Genomic DNA, 13,451 nt, shown 5'->3' with positions numbered 1-13,451 from the left:
TTCCTTCCTTCCTTCCTTCCTTCCTTCCTTCCTTCCTTCCTTCCTTCTTTCCTACTTGTATGACTGGCAGTTCCTTTCCTCTTATAATAAGTTCTCAATAAATGCATGTTGTTTTCATTGTTATTACTGTTATTGTTGTGGTTGTTGATGATGATGAATTAGAAAGAGTGTCAGACTTGGGGAGGAGTTGGCTTTCATTACTGTAGTTGCTTTAACTTCTGTGATATCAATTTCTTGCCATCTTAAAACTGAATTGTACACAGGCAACATCAAAAGACCATCAGGTAAAAATAGCTTCCTAAACCAAAAATGGTTTTCCCTTGGATATTGACATTTTGTCCTTAAAAGATCCAGACTCTGAATAATATAGCCTTATGCTTTGTTCTTTCTTCTCCCACAGCTCAATGTTGTGAACAATGTCAGAAGCTCAGATGACATCAAGCCCTTGCCAGGGCTTCAAGGGATGGGGACCATGACTTATCCATCCACTAGCCCGGGCTCCCTTGCCAAACATATCTGTGCCATCTGCGGAGACAGATCATCAGGTATGAGCCTTGACCTGAATACTTTCCTAGCTGTCATTGAGTTGTGGTGCTTTCATGGGAGGAAGCCAAGAAAATGGAGGTGTGGGAGTGGACTGCTATGCTCCTGGAGGCCCAGTTATTTTGCAGCTAACTAAAAGGTGCAAGAAGATCCTTCTGGAAATGTTGACTTGTAAGCCCAGACCTTAAAATTCATGCCACTGAATTTTAGCCTCTTGGTAGCTTTTTTTACTCCCTTGATTTGAAAGTAATAACTCCATTGATCATAAAGAAGTGAATGGATTCTTCTTATTCCTAATAATCTTTTCTAAAGAAATTTGCAAGTTAAAATACTTTAGATGCCAACTAGAAATCCTAGGAGCTTGGGAAAATAATACTTTGGTTAATAAAGGAGGGAGAGAGTCAACAGATCTGTTATCTCTGGAAATTGTACTTAGAATCCTAACCTTTTGGATATTCCTTGGCTAGCTTAGTGTAGTCCAACCGATCCGTTTGGTCTCTTGGCAGGTTAATTTCACTGCTAAAGTATATAGACCACTACCTCAAAGTACAAAATGAAACACTCATGGAGGAGGAAATATTTCAGATTAAGAGTTCCTACTTTGTCATTGTTGCTTTGACAACTTTACCTAATCCAGAAGATTATTTATTATATTGTTCTCACTCTGTAAATTCTTTAAGTCTATGGCTAGAATGAAACTGAATCCTCCAGAGAATTTCTAAACCCTCTAGGAAATTTTGATGTATATATCTATAAGTATGTACATATATACATACACACAGAGAGACATACACATACATATATACATGTATATATGCACACATTCATATGTATATGCACATATTGCCAAGCACATCTGTGCCATCTGCAGAGATGGATCATCAGATGTAAGCCTTAACCTGAATACTCTCTTAGGTGTCAGTTAGTTATAGTGGCTCATTTATATACATATACATGTATACACACATGTGTGTATATGTACATATTTGTGTGTAACATAGCCAGACTCTAACATGTAGGACCTGACTCAAGAAGCAAGACTTTTGTCCCTGATCAGCTTGACCATCCCAAACTCTCCCCACTTTCCATTTCCCCACCAACAAATCTTTGCTTTAGATTCTGTATAGCTAATACAGCCCATAATGGCTAACCACAGATGCATACTAATCCATAGAAGATTCTAGGAAGACATTTGGATAACTAATTAGAATTTGGGGTGGAGCTGACCTATGTGAGGTGTGGGATACTTACAACTTTTGGAAGCTAGAGAAGTAGAAATGGCCCCTCTAAGACTTTGGTTTACCCTAGACAGTATGCCAAGATTGCAATGAAGGGGAAAGGGAGTGCCCTTCTATCATAAGTGAAGTTAGGATCAAAGTGGTACAATGGTATAAGTGGAGTGAGAACATCTGGATACTAATCCTGCTTCTACCACTTACTACCTGTGAGAACTTGGGCAATTCATTGAGCTCTTCTGTGACCTTAGCTTCTATGGTTAGATGACTCCTCAGGTCCCTTCTAGCATAAAATCTGTGATCTTATGGTTTGCTTTTTGACCATCTGAGTTGATTAGCGTTGAAAATAACAAGCCAGTAGCAGATCCCAACATTTGGCACTTTGGTAATAATATATACATGCTTTCTCTTAGCAGTTACAACCAGCAGACTGAACTATAACAGATGTAGGTGAAGTTTGGTAAAGCATTGAAGTGAGGCACACATTACCCTATAATTATAAGATGGTCAGTAGGTGGTATGGCTCTCTTTAATAAAATCCTGCAACTGGAAATATGTACTTATAAATAAATAAATGCAAATTTATTTTCCCCCCTTTTTTCTTCCTTCCTCTTCCACCCTGCCCTAGAGATAGCTACCATTAGACACAACTAGATATATGTATGTAAAATTATTCTACACATGCTTCTATCTATCAGTTCTTTCTCTGGATGCATATGCATCTTTCCTCTTATGTCCTTCATTTTTATTTTTTTATTTTTGGAGGGCAGTTGGGGTTAAGTGACTTGCCCAAGGTCACATGGCTAGTTTTTGTGTTAAGTGTCTGAGGCCGGATTTGAACTCAGGTCCTCCTGACTCCAGGACCAGTGCACTATTCACTGCACCACCTAGCTGCCCATGTCCTTTATTTTTAATTTGTGTATTTATAATAGTCAAAATGACTTAGTTGCTCAAAGTTGTTCCTAAAACAATATTGCTATTACTGTATACAATATTCTCTTGGTTCTCCTCATTTTGCTCTACACCATTTCATGCAAGTCTTTCCATGTCGTTCTAAGATCATCGAGCTCATCATTTTTTATAGCACAGTAATATTCCATCACAACCATAAACCACAACTTTTTCAGCCATTCCCCAATTGATGGGGATCCCTGCAATTTCCAGTTCTTTGCCACCACAAAGAGAGCTGTTATAAATGTCCCATTAACATTCAAAATTATAATTGCTATTTGTGAATATCTCTCCATCTTATTTTTACTCACTATTTTTTTCTCAGATTTTCTTTTTACCCTATCCCTGTGATATTATCTTCTCTTCCTACCTTCTCATTCCCTATCCCAACCACCCCTCCAAGAATCCCTACCTACCCTCTCCCCCTACCTTCCCAATCTAATCCACATATCCCTCAAATTTGCCTCAGACACTAGCTGTGTGGCTTTGGGCAAGTCACTTAACCCTGTTTGCCTCAGTTTCCCTATCTGTAAAATGAACTGGAGAAGGAAATAGCAAGCCACTCTAGTATCTTTGCCAAGAAAACCCCAAACAGGATCACAAAGAATCACACATGACCAAAATGACTGAACAACAACCATTTGACAAATGAGGAACCTGACTCAGAATGAAACCAAGTTACTTGAATACTAAGCATTTAAGGAAGGATTTGAATTTGCCTTCCTGACTCCTGTCCATCACTCTATCCACTACAACTAGCTGCCTCCTTATTTAGGACCCTTACTCCATTTCTAGCAAGATACATCCTGTGTGTCATGCAATGACTTGCATTAACCTATTTTAGGGTTATAAATTCTCTCAGTTTACCTGCATTCATCATTTACTTCTTCATTGTCTTTAGGATGCTTCTGAAATAAAGGATTTAACTCAGAAAAAAAACTCCACAAATAAATGAAGTGAGGCTTACTGAGAATACTTTTCTCTAATAGAATTGTGATCATTGGGATCTTTTTGACCTGGATATCCCCTCCAATGACAGAAGCCATTTATGCCTGCCCATTTTGTGTAACAATTGTCCATTTCTTACCAGAAATTCATCACATGGAGTCATCTCACATAGCAGTATGGTCCAATAATTCATTGACCATTGGACAAGTTAAATTTGATAGATAAAACTGTGTGATCCTCAGCACACATTGTTGCCTTTTCTTCCTGTCTGCCCCACTAACAACAAAAGCAGAAGAGGGTAGGACAGATCAAGGGCCACGTTCTATTTTTATTTATTTCTAAGGTTGCCACAGACAAAGAATTCATCACCAAATGCCCAGCTCCTGATGATAAGTCTGTACTTAACTGGGCTGATCCTCAGGAAGCAGACTTAGTCTCTTGTTCAGACTATTCTCAAAGCTTTTCCATTGTGGTACAAGCCTGCTAGCTCTTAAGGTCACTGTTATGCCAAGACGAAGCATTAGAACTATACTCTATAGAGATAGTGATTATTGAAATATATATGTTATAGAATGACTGACCACAACCTCCCTTTAAATAATAAGCTTTCCTAGTTTGTTTATAATATAATTCCATTTGAAGTAATGAAATTTACATGATAACTTTTGGGAACAAATATTGTATTATAAGTTACTCTTGTAATAGAAATTAGAAACCTTGCTTGGCCTGCAAGGGAACCAACCTAGGGTTTTCAGGGATTAAATGAACATTCCTACCTATCCCACATTCTGTATTTCTATTCCCCCATTGCCTAAATTATTCTCTTCTAGACTTTAGTTTTGGGTTGTAGAGGTGGGGTAAAATATGGGGTAATAATATTAGGCTTCAAAGAATTCTCTAACTTTGAGAAGGAACATTTTTTATAACTTTCTCATAGCCCCCCTTCTGAAAGCTCCCTTATCTGACCATCACTCAAGTACTTGTGAAATGTCTTTTTTGGGAGTGGCTTCAGGGGGTCCAATGAACCTATCCTCCCTTAGCTTACATGGTCTTGCTATCAAAACATTCCTACCAAAAGCATTCAGACCCAGTCACTGGGTTGGAATTTTTCCCAATCATGGACTTTGAATTGCAGACTGAGGACATTCTATATTACTTTAATGGAAACTCTGGGGGGTTCATTGAGCCATGGCATATAGGTACTCATGAATGTCCATATCTCTTTAAGAGAAATAGTGCTGAGGCTAATAACATTAAATTTTGCATTCTTGGAATTTGCAAAATCCTTCCCCAAAAGATAAAACTACTTGTTTATTATTCTTCTTTGGTCAGGAAATGTACAGCTAACTGTATGGGGTTTATCCATGTGGTAGATATCTCTTGCCAATATTTATTCTTAGGATGGCTTACCGTTATCACCCACCATGATATCAGGCCACCAACACTGGTTTGTCAGCAAGTGCATGCTGAGGGGCTTTAAGCTCATTTTAATCATAGTCTAAAAATCCAGGATTAGATGGATAGATGTATAGTAAACTAAGCCATATAGCACATTATTCAGAGCCATACACAGGTGCATTATGGTTATCTTCTGTTTTACATTATCCAACTTATTACTTTTGGCATGTGACAACTACTTATGAAATACTTGTTGATCCCAATCCACTTCTATAAATAATTAGGAATTGACCATATTGTATATTTGGTGAGGGGCACTGAAAACAAGCTTATTATAGAACTAGCCATGTGATGGGAGGATTATCCAGGATCAAGCAGAACAGTGTCCCTCAGACACATATGTCATATCTACAGATGGAACACAATGCTATGGTTTAAATATCCAACACTGGCCTTGTTAACAACAGGGAAGAATTATGGCATCACTGCATATGAGACTGAAAACAGAAGATTCATAAACTGGGGCTCTCTTTATATTTTTATAGTGAAATATAATCATTTGTTAGTTTAATGGGATGGAATTGGTCAAAACTAGGTCCTTTAGTGTCCGTGAAATACAAGATAAAGGTATATTTGAACACTTTCATTTCCATATTTAAAAAAGGGAAATATTTTACTTAAAATGTGATTAACTTTGGGGTGGCCAGGCAGCACAGCGAGTAAGAGCACCAGCCCCAGTGTTGGGATGACCTGGGGGATTGAATCCTGGCTCAGATACTTAGCACCACACCCAGAAATAACTGGCCGTGTAACCTTGAGCAAGTTACTTAACCCCAATTGTTTTAAAAAAATGTGATTAACTTTGATGAAAAAATATAAACACAATCCTGATTAATGTATCTGTTTATTATCCTTTCCTGTGACTTACATAAACAAAGATCATCACAAACTTTGACCCTGCATTATTTACTTTGTTTTCTGAGGTCAACCTTATAACTAGCTTTCTTTATCAACTGCTATCCATTTCCTTGTTCTTGATTTAACTCTTAGCACAGTGCCTGGCATATAGTAGACTGTTAATAAATATTGATTGATTGATCGATTGATTGATTGATTCATCATGTCCAGTCAAAATCTCCAGCCATGCTAGAAGAAGCCTAAGGGAGACATTTTAAAATGCAAAGTTCAATTTAATCTCTAAACTTTCTCCTCTTTGGATCAGGCAAGCACTATGGGGTATACAGCTGTGAAGGTTGTAAAGGGTTCTTCAAGAGGACCATAAGGAAAGACCTCATCTACACATGCCGAGATAACAAGGACTGCCTCATTGATAAGCGCCAACGGAACCGCTGCCAATACTGCCGCTATCAGAAGTGCCTTGTCATGGGTATGAAGAGGGAAGGTAAGGACAGATTATCTTACTGAGAAGCTGAGCTTATACTTTTCTCACATTCAGCACGTATGAGCTATAGAGCAAGGCCATCAACCCTACTGAAATCAACCAATGGAATTAAGCAATATCCCAAGGTATGACCAGTAGACACAGGGAGAAGGAGGAAGAAAGGAAATAATAAGAAAAGGCAATAATGTAAAAAGAACATTATTAAGTGCTTATAATATGTAAAGCATAAAGACAAAACTAAAACTGTTCTTGCCCTCAGGGTGCTTACATTCTATTGATGGTGGAGTAGGTAGATGCAACATGTCTATTGTTTAGTAGATACAAGGTAATAGGAGGAAAGAGAAGATGCTAACAATCTTGAAGATAGCTAAAGCTTCATAGAGGAAAAAGCTCCTGTGCTGAATATTAGAAGAAAACAGGAATTCTGGTAAGGAAGATAAAGCAGAATTGGAGAGAATATGCATTCGGGCAAGGGAGGTAGCAAGTAGTTGGGAGAATTCCAAGGTCAGGGGACAGAATATAAATTTCACGAAGAGGAATAACGTGACATAATGCTGGAAAGGAAGAGGAATCAAAAAGTGGAGAGCCTTAACAGGTGGAGAAATGTGGATTTTATGCTAATGCTAATAAGGAACTATTGGAATTTACTGAGTAGAGGAACGATATGGCCAGATCTTCACTTAAGGAAAATCACTTTGGCAGCTTTCTGAAAGAAGGATTGGTGTAGGGAGAGACTTGAGGCAGGAAGACCAGCCAGGAAGCTATTGCAGTAGTCTGGGCAAGAGTTGATCAGAGCATGAATTAAAGTGGTATGTATGTAAATGGAGAGAAGGGAACAGATATGAATGGTGACTGGGTAACAAAGAGAGAAGTATTATGGAAGTAGAATGGATAGGACTTGTCAGCTGATAGGATGCCTAGGGTAAGGGAAAGGAAAGTGTCTAAACTGACTCCATGGTTTGAAGCCTAGATGACTGGGAAGATGGGGATTCGATTTGTGGTCCACTTGGTTTAACTGAATTATTGAATGCTAAGAGACCCAACCACTATCACTGGGTAGTAAAAAGAAAGTATCATGTATAGCTAGTTTCTAGGGAATCAGAGGGGAAAAAGAACCAGAAAGAGCTCCTACTTCTTTGAAAGACATTATTGAACTCTCATAGACAAATTAGAATAGAGAGTAATTCAAGTATTTGTGTGGGGAATGCAATTTTTGGGAATTCAGCAGGGAAAGAAATATCTCTTCGTTGCTCAACTTATGCTGTTGTTATAAGGGGTAGGCTGGTTTGTAGATGCTGAACAAGGGAGATTCATTCAATGATGAAAGGGATCATAAACTATTTCAATATTGCAGCTCTTTCAATGATTAGCCCAGAACTCTGCTCCCAGGGTGCTGGAAGAACCAGTTCCTGGCACACAGTAGATGCATTACAAATGCTTGTTGACCTGACTTAAAGAATTAGTTTCAAATCCTGATTCTGACACGTACTAGCTCTTTGACTGCATGCATATATGAGTATATATAATACATACATGTATTGTGTATGTATTTGTATATATGTCTAGATATGTATGTGTCTCAGCATTCAAATTTGATTCTGACATCTTCTAGCTCTTTGACTATGGACCATAGACCACTAAACCTTTCCTAAAGTCTTTATCCTCATCTTTAAAAGGTGAAAATTCTAACACCTACCTCATAGGGTTGTTGGGAAGATTAAATGAGATTTTACATATGTATATGTACATTTATGTATACATATACATCACACATGCAGGTGCACATTTATGTAGGCACTTAAATTTATGACTACATAAGTTACATGTATAGATTTACATTTAAATGTATATACATGTATATTTTATGTGTACATATGCATTGCATGTGTATATGTACATTTTACATATGCATGTATAAAATCTCATTTATTCTTTCAAAAAACCCTATGAAGTAGGTGTTAGAATTTTCACTATTTTAAAGATGAGGATACTGAGGTTAGGAAAGGTTCAGTGGTCCATGATCCATAGTCAAAGAGCTAGAAGGTGTCAGAATCAGAATTTGAATGCTGAGACACACACATACATAGACATATATACAAATACACACAATACATATATGTATGTATGTTTATATATACTCATATGTATGCATACGTATATACATATACACATATACACTAAGGTTAGCTAGGTGGCATAGTAGAGAGAGTATTGGACTTGAAGTTAGGAAGATCTACGTTCAAATTTGGCCTCAGACACTTACTAGCTGTGTGACCCCGGGCAAGTCATTTAACCCTGTTTGCCTCAGTTCCTCATCTGTAAAATGAGCTGGAGAAGGAAATGGCAAACCACTTCAGTATCTTTGCTAAGAAAACCTCAGATGTGATCATGAAGGGTTGGATATGACTGAAATGACTAAACAGCAGCACACACACACACACACGGTTTTACATATATATATATATATATATATATATATATATATATACATATATATTTACAAACCTTAAAGTATCATATTAATTGTATTTAACTGTTATTTTACTTACTATTGAAAATAAATATAGGAAGAAGGAAACATTCCTTAAGGCTCTGATGCAAGAAAACCCATAGATAAGACAAAGGAAAGAGGAGATGCTATTCTTAGCTTTTCCAGGATAAAAATCCCAACTCCCCAGATGTGTCTTCATAGGACTAATTTCCCATCTCTTCCATTATTTGGGTTAGTCTTCTTGAGACCTACTCCCAAACTTTTTAAAAATCTTTTTTTTAAATTGCACAGCCAGAATTAGACTTAATCAATCTTCCCAATTCAAGGGGCAAACAAAATCCACAAGTAATAATAACTTCTCAAAAGTGGGGAGAAGCTCATCATTTAACTTTTCTGGGCATAGTTTCCTGACTGCAAGAACATTAATGCAAGAACAGTAGCAAAAGAAGGCATAAAAATTATGGTTCCTCCACATATGAAGGATGGATACATGCTGAAGTATTAATCTGTGCTAGTAAAGAGAGAACCATGAGTGGAGATGGGTTTAAATTCATCAGAAGTACCTCGCCCCCACTCTTGCTCCCCTCTTCTTCTCTCCTCCTCTCTTCTTCCCTCCCCTTCCCTCCCCTCCCCTCTTCTCTCCTCCCCTCTCCTCTCTCTCCTCTCTTCCCTCCCCCTTCCCTTTTCCTTTCCAACATCAAACTCATTCAATATTTTGCAACACGAGTGCTTAACTTCTATACAGTCACTAAAAGGATCAGTAGTAAGGGGTTAAGAAAAGAGAAAGAACAAATAAGACAGAGAGACCAAGTGATATAGTTTGGTTAAGACAGAGGGGCATGTACACATAGAGACACACAGAGTCGTGCACGTAAGAAACCTTACACACAGAAATACCTAAAGCAAACAGCAATACTTTCTTGGAGAAACAGCCTCATCTTGTGGACATCTAGGTTACTGCTTCCAAAAGCTCCTAAAGTTATGCTTTTCCCCCTCTCACAAGAAGAGAATATCAACTCTTTTGAAAAGACTTTGATGACTAAGGATGTTTCAGAGGCACTGTCTACTTTCCCATTTGGATTGGGAAATGCCAGGGGTAAAAGTCAGCTCTTTAGATCTTGACAGTCCTCTTTACTATTTTTCATTCCAGCTGGTACAATCCATCCTTATAACCTGACCATTCTATAATGTGAAAGTATTTACAGATCCTGTACTTGATTATAAGATGCCATGGGGGGGGGAGGGGAAGGAGGGGGACAAAATGTGAAATTCAAGGAATTGCGGAATTGAATCCTGTAAACTAAAAGGAAACAAACAAATTAATAAATTAAAAATTGAATTAAAAAAAAAACCTTAGCTAGGGGTCCCAGTGGATAAAATGTTAGTTCTTGGAGTCGGGAAGATCTGAGTTCCAATTGTGATTCAGACACTTTATTAGCTTTGCAACCCTAGTCAGTCATTTAACCTCTCTCAGTCTCAGTTTCATCTGTAAAATGGGGATAATAATATTTACCTCCCAGAGTTCTTGGGATGCTCAAATGAGATAGCATGTATAAAGATCTTTGGAAACTTTAAGGATGGAAACAAGCTGCCATGTGCTGGGTAAAGTGCTAAGCATATTGCAAATATTATCCAATTTTATTCTCTCAATAAACTTGGGAAGTGGAATATATTAAATAATTTAGTGCAGTGCCTGACACATAGTAGTTACTATATGAATATTTATTCCCTTCCCTCCCTCTTATTGTCCTCATTTTACTGTTGAGGCAGGCAGAGGTTAAATAAGTTGCCCAAGGTTGCTTGTGACTCTAGATCTTCCTGACTCTGGGCTCAGTGTTCTGTCTACTTATTCACCTAACTACCTTCAAAAAAGGGCTATATAATGAGATGATAACGATTATGATATTCCTCATCGAATCTAACCTATATCTGATCACTAGAAAATAAAGGAAGAATCCAATAGGCCCTTCTATTCCTCTTCCTTGAGAAGACCAGCCTTCAGTATGGTGCTGACATCAGGTCCTCTTCTATCCATCAGGAAGGCTGGAAATGGATGCCAATTTCTTACTGTTAGAGGTAGTAGGAACAGAAAACAGTGCTGGAAAGTGTTTGTGATTAGTGCAAGCAGCACCCAAGCCAATGAAATCACAGATCTTTTGAAATAGAAAAGTATATTCTGAAATTCAAGTTCATGCTTTTCTTGGAAAAGTATGATTTACACATTTTTTGTTGGAGAGGGAAAAGTAGGGAAATTGGGTTTAAATGACTTGTCCACGATCACATAGCTAGTTTTGTGTTAAGTGTCTGAGGCCGGATTTGAACACCAGGGCCGGTGCTCTATTCACTGTGCCACCTAACCACCCCGATTTACACCTTTCAATATGAATAAAACATATTCTAAGATTTTGAAGAGGATTGAGGAGGACTCAGAGAACCTTAGGCCTCTCTCCACAGAGCAATGAGAATGTAAAAGAGCCAGAAGAATCATTTTTCCTTAAAATAAGAGTAGCATGTATGTGCCTGTTTGTGGGGAAGGGGCGTGGGTAATGCCTGTATGCCCTGCTCTGTTCCAGCTGTTCAAGAGGAGAGACAGAGAAGCCGGGAGAGGGCTGAGAATGAAGTGGAGTCCACCAGCAGTGGCCATGAAGACATGCCCGTGGAGAGGATCCTAGAAGCAGAACTTGCGGTTGAACCAAAGACTGAATCCTATGGAGATACAAACATGGAGAACTCAGTAAGTGGCCATGTATGAAGGTCTCGGGTGGCCACTTGACCTAAGTCCAAAGTGTGAAACTCCCAGTCTCGTTTTCTATGCTTACATCTCCCTATTTGTTCTTTCTTTAGACAAATGATCCTGTCACCAATATATGCCATGCTGCTGATAAGCAGCTCTTTACTCTCGTTGAATGGGCCAAACGCATCCCACACTTCTCTGACCTCACCTTGGAAGACCAAGTCATTCTTCTTCGGGCAGGTAAAGGGGCTGTGGGTCTCTTCTTTTCTGTTCACTTGAGTTGCCATTTTGAAATTGTTCTGGATCTGTTATACTATATAGCAGCTAGTTGGCACAGTGCATAGTGCATCGGACCTGGAGTCAGGAAATGCTGAGTTCAAAACTGACCTCCAACATTTACTAGCTGTGTGATCCTGCTCCAATTTCCTTATCATAAAATTGTTATAGCAACTATCTCCCATGGTTGACATGAATATAAAATGAGATAATATCTGTAAAGAACTTTGTTATTCATTACTACTGATAATTGTAATGATGATATAAAATATTTACTAAAACTATATACCATTCTGGGACCACTTTATATGGAGACTCTTTTTACACTTCAGCACTATTGGATGCTGAGTTGAAGTCCTGATTCTAGCACTAATTGCCAATGGCTTCCCTGAATCTCAATTTCCTCATTTGTAAAATGGGAATCACAATTCTTGTTCTCTACCTCACAGAGTTGTGAACAAAGTGCTTTATAAACTCTAAAGGGTTATAGAAATCTGAACTAATATTGAGTAACTAAACGTCCTTGGACATGGTCTAGGATTCAATTTAATATCTAGAGTCTTATTATGTTCCAGGTATTGGACCAAGGGACATGATGTACATAAGGAAGTAAATGCAAAGCCCAGGGTCCAGAGATCAATGAGGAAAGACTGCATGTTAGGTGGCATGCTAGCTGTGCTTTGGAAGAATCTAGAGATTGAGTCAGAGGAGAGAGGGAGTGCCATCAAGACATGGGTGACCACAGGTGGCAAGGCATAATGACAGGAGATGAATGTCACCTACTGGGAACAGCTAGCAAGCCACTTGGCAGGGACAGAGCATGTGTGAAGGTAAATAATATGGACTAAGACAAAGGAGTAGGAGGAGTCAGGTTGTGAAGTATATTAAGTGCCAGGCTAAAGATTTGGCATTTTATCATAGAGGCAATAGAGAACTATTAAATATTGTGTGTATGTGTATTTGCAGGGGAAAAGTGTGACATTATTACATCTGTTCTAGGAATATCGATTTGGCAGCTCATTGAAGAATAGTTTGACAAGAGATCTTTACATTGAATTCCTTCCTGTAACGAAGAACATTGTATATCAGTGAATCAAGTAGCACTTAATACATATTAGGCACTGGGCAAATCAGTATAAAGATATTTAAAGTTCATAAGAAATTCATGTTTTCCTCTTTTGAGACTCAATAGGTGTGGAGCTGGTAATGCTGGGGAGCTAGGGCTCTTGACCTCCAAAGGAAGATATGCTTTAATACTATGATTTCACTGGGCACTGGGGGACAGGATAGTTGCCTAGTTTGATACATGCTTAGTAAAGGCTTCTCATTTTTAGAAAAAAATCTCAGCTAGTGGAAACTGTCTTTAATTTTTCTGTATAGTTTTCTTTTGGCAGGAACAAATAGAAAGGATACCTCTAGAAGCATCATAGAAACGTGTGTGTGTGTGTGTGTGTGTGTGTGTGTGTGTGTGTG

The 13,451-nt window shown here is 38.3% G+C and overlaps 1 protein-coding gene across 2 annotated transcripts in view; it reads left to right on the top strand.

Moving 5' to 3' along the window:
- The window catches only part of RXRG (retinoid X receptor gamma), a 94,707-nt gene that overhangs the window by 67,547 nt on the left and 13,709 nt on the right, over positions 1 to 13,451 (top strand). For both annotated transcript variants that reach the window (XM_069094684.1, XM_069094683.1), the window contains 4 exons: positions 401 to 545; positions 6,298 to 6,477; positions 11,542 to 11,702; positions 11,813 to 11,942. In XM_069094684.1, coding sequence (XP_068950785.1) covers positions 464 to 545; positions 6,298 to 6,477; positions 11,542 to 11,702; positions 11,813 to 11,942 — 553 coding nt within the window. In that variant the 5' untranslated portion in view covers positions 401 to 463. The remainder of the gene's footprint in view (positions 1 to 400; positions 546 to 6,297; positions 6,478 to 11,541; positions 11,703 to 11,812; positions 11,943 to 13,451) is intronic.

This window comes from Petaurus breviceps, unplaced genomic scaffold, assembly GCF_028583685.1.
Source record: "Petaurus breviceps papuanus isolate PSGF00001 unplaced genomic scaffold, PetGlider_PUasm1.0 220, whole genome shotgun sequence".
Lineage (NCBI taxonomy): Eukaryota > Metazoa > Chordata > Mammalia > Diprotodontia > Petauridae > Petaurus > Petaurus breviceps.
The sequence above is the reverse complement of the archived record's forward strand: the minus strand, read 5'-3'. Positions and strand labels throughout refer to the sequence as shown.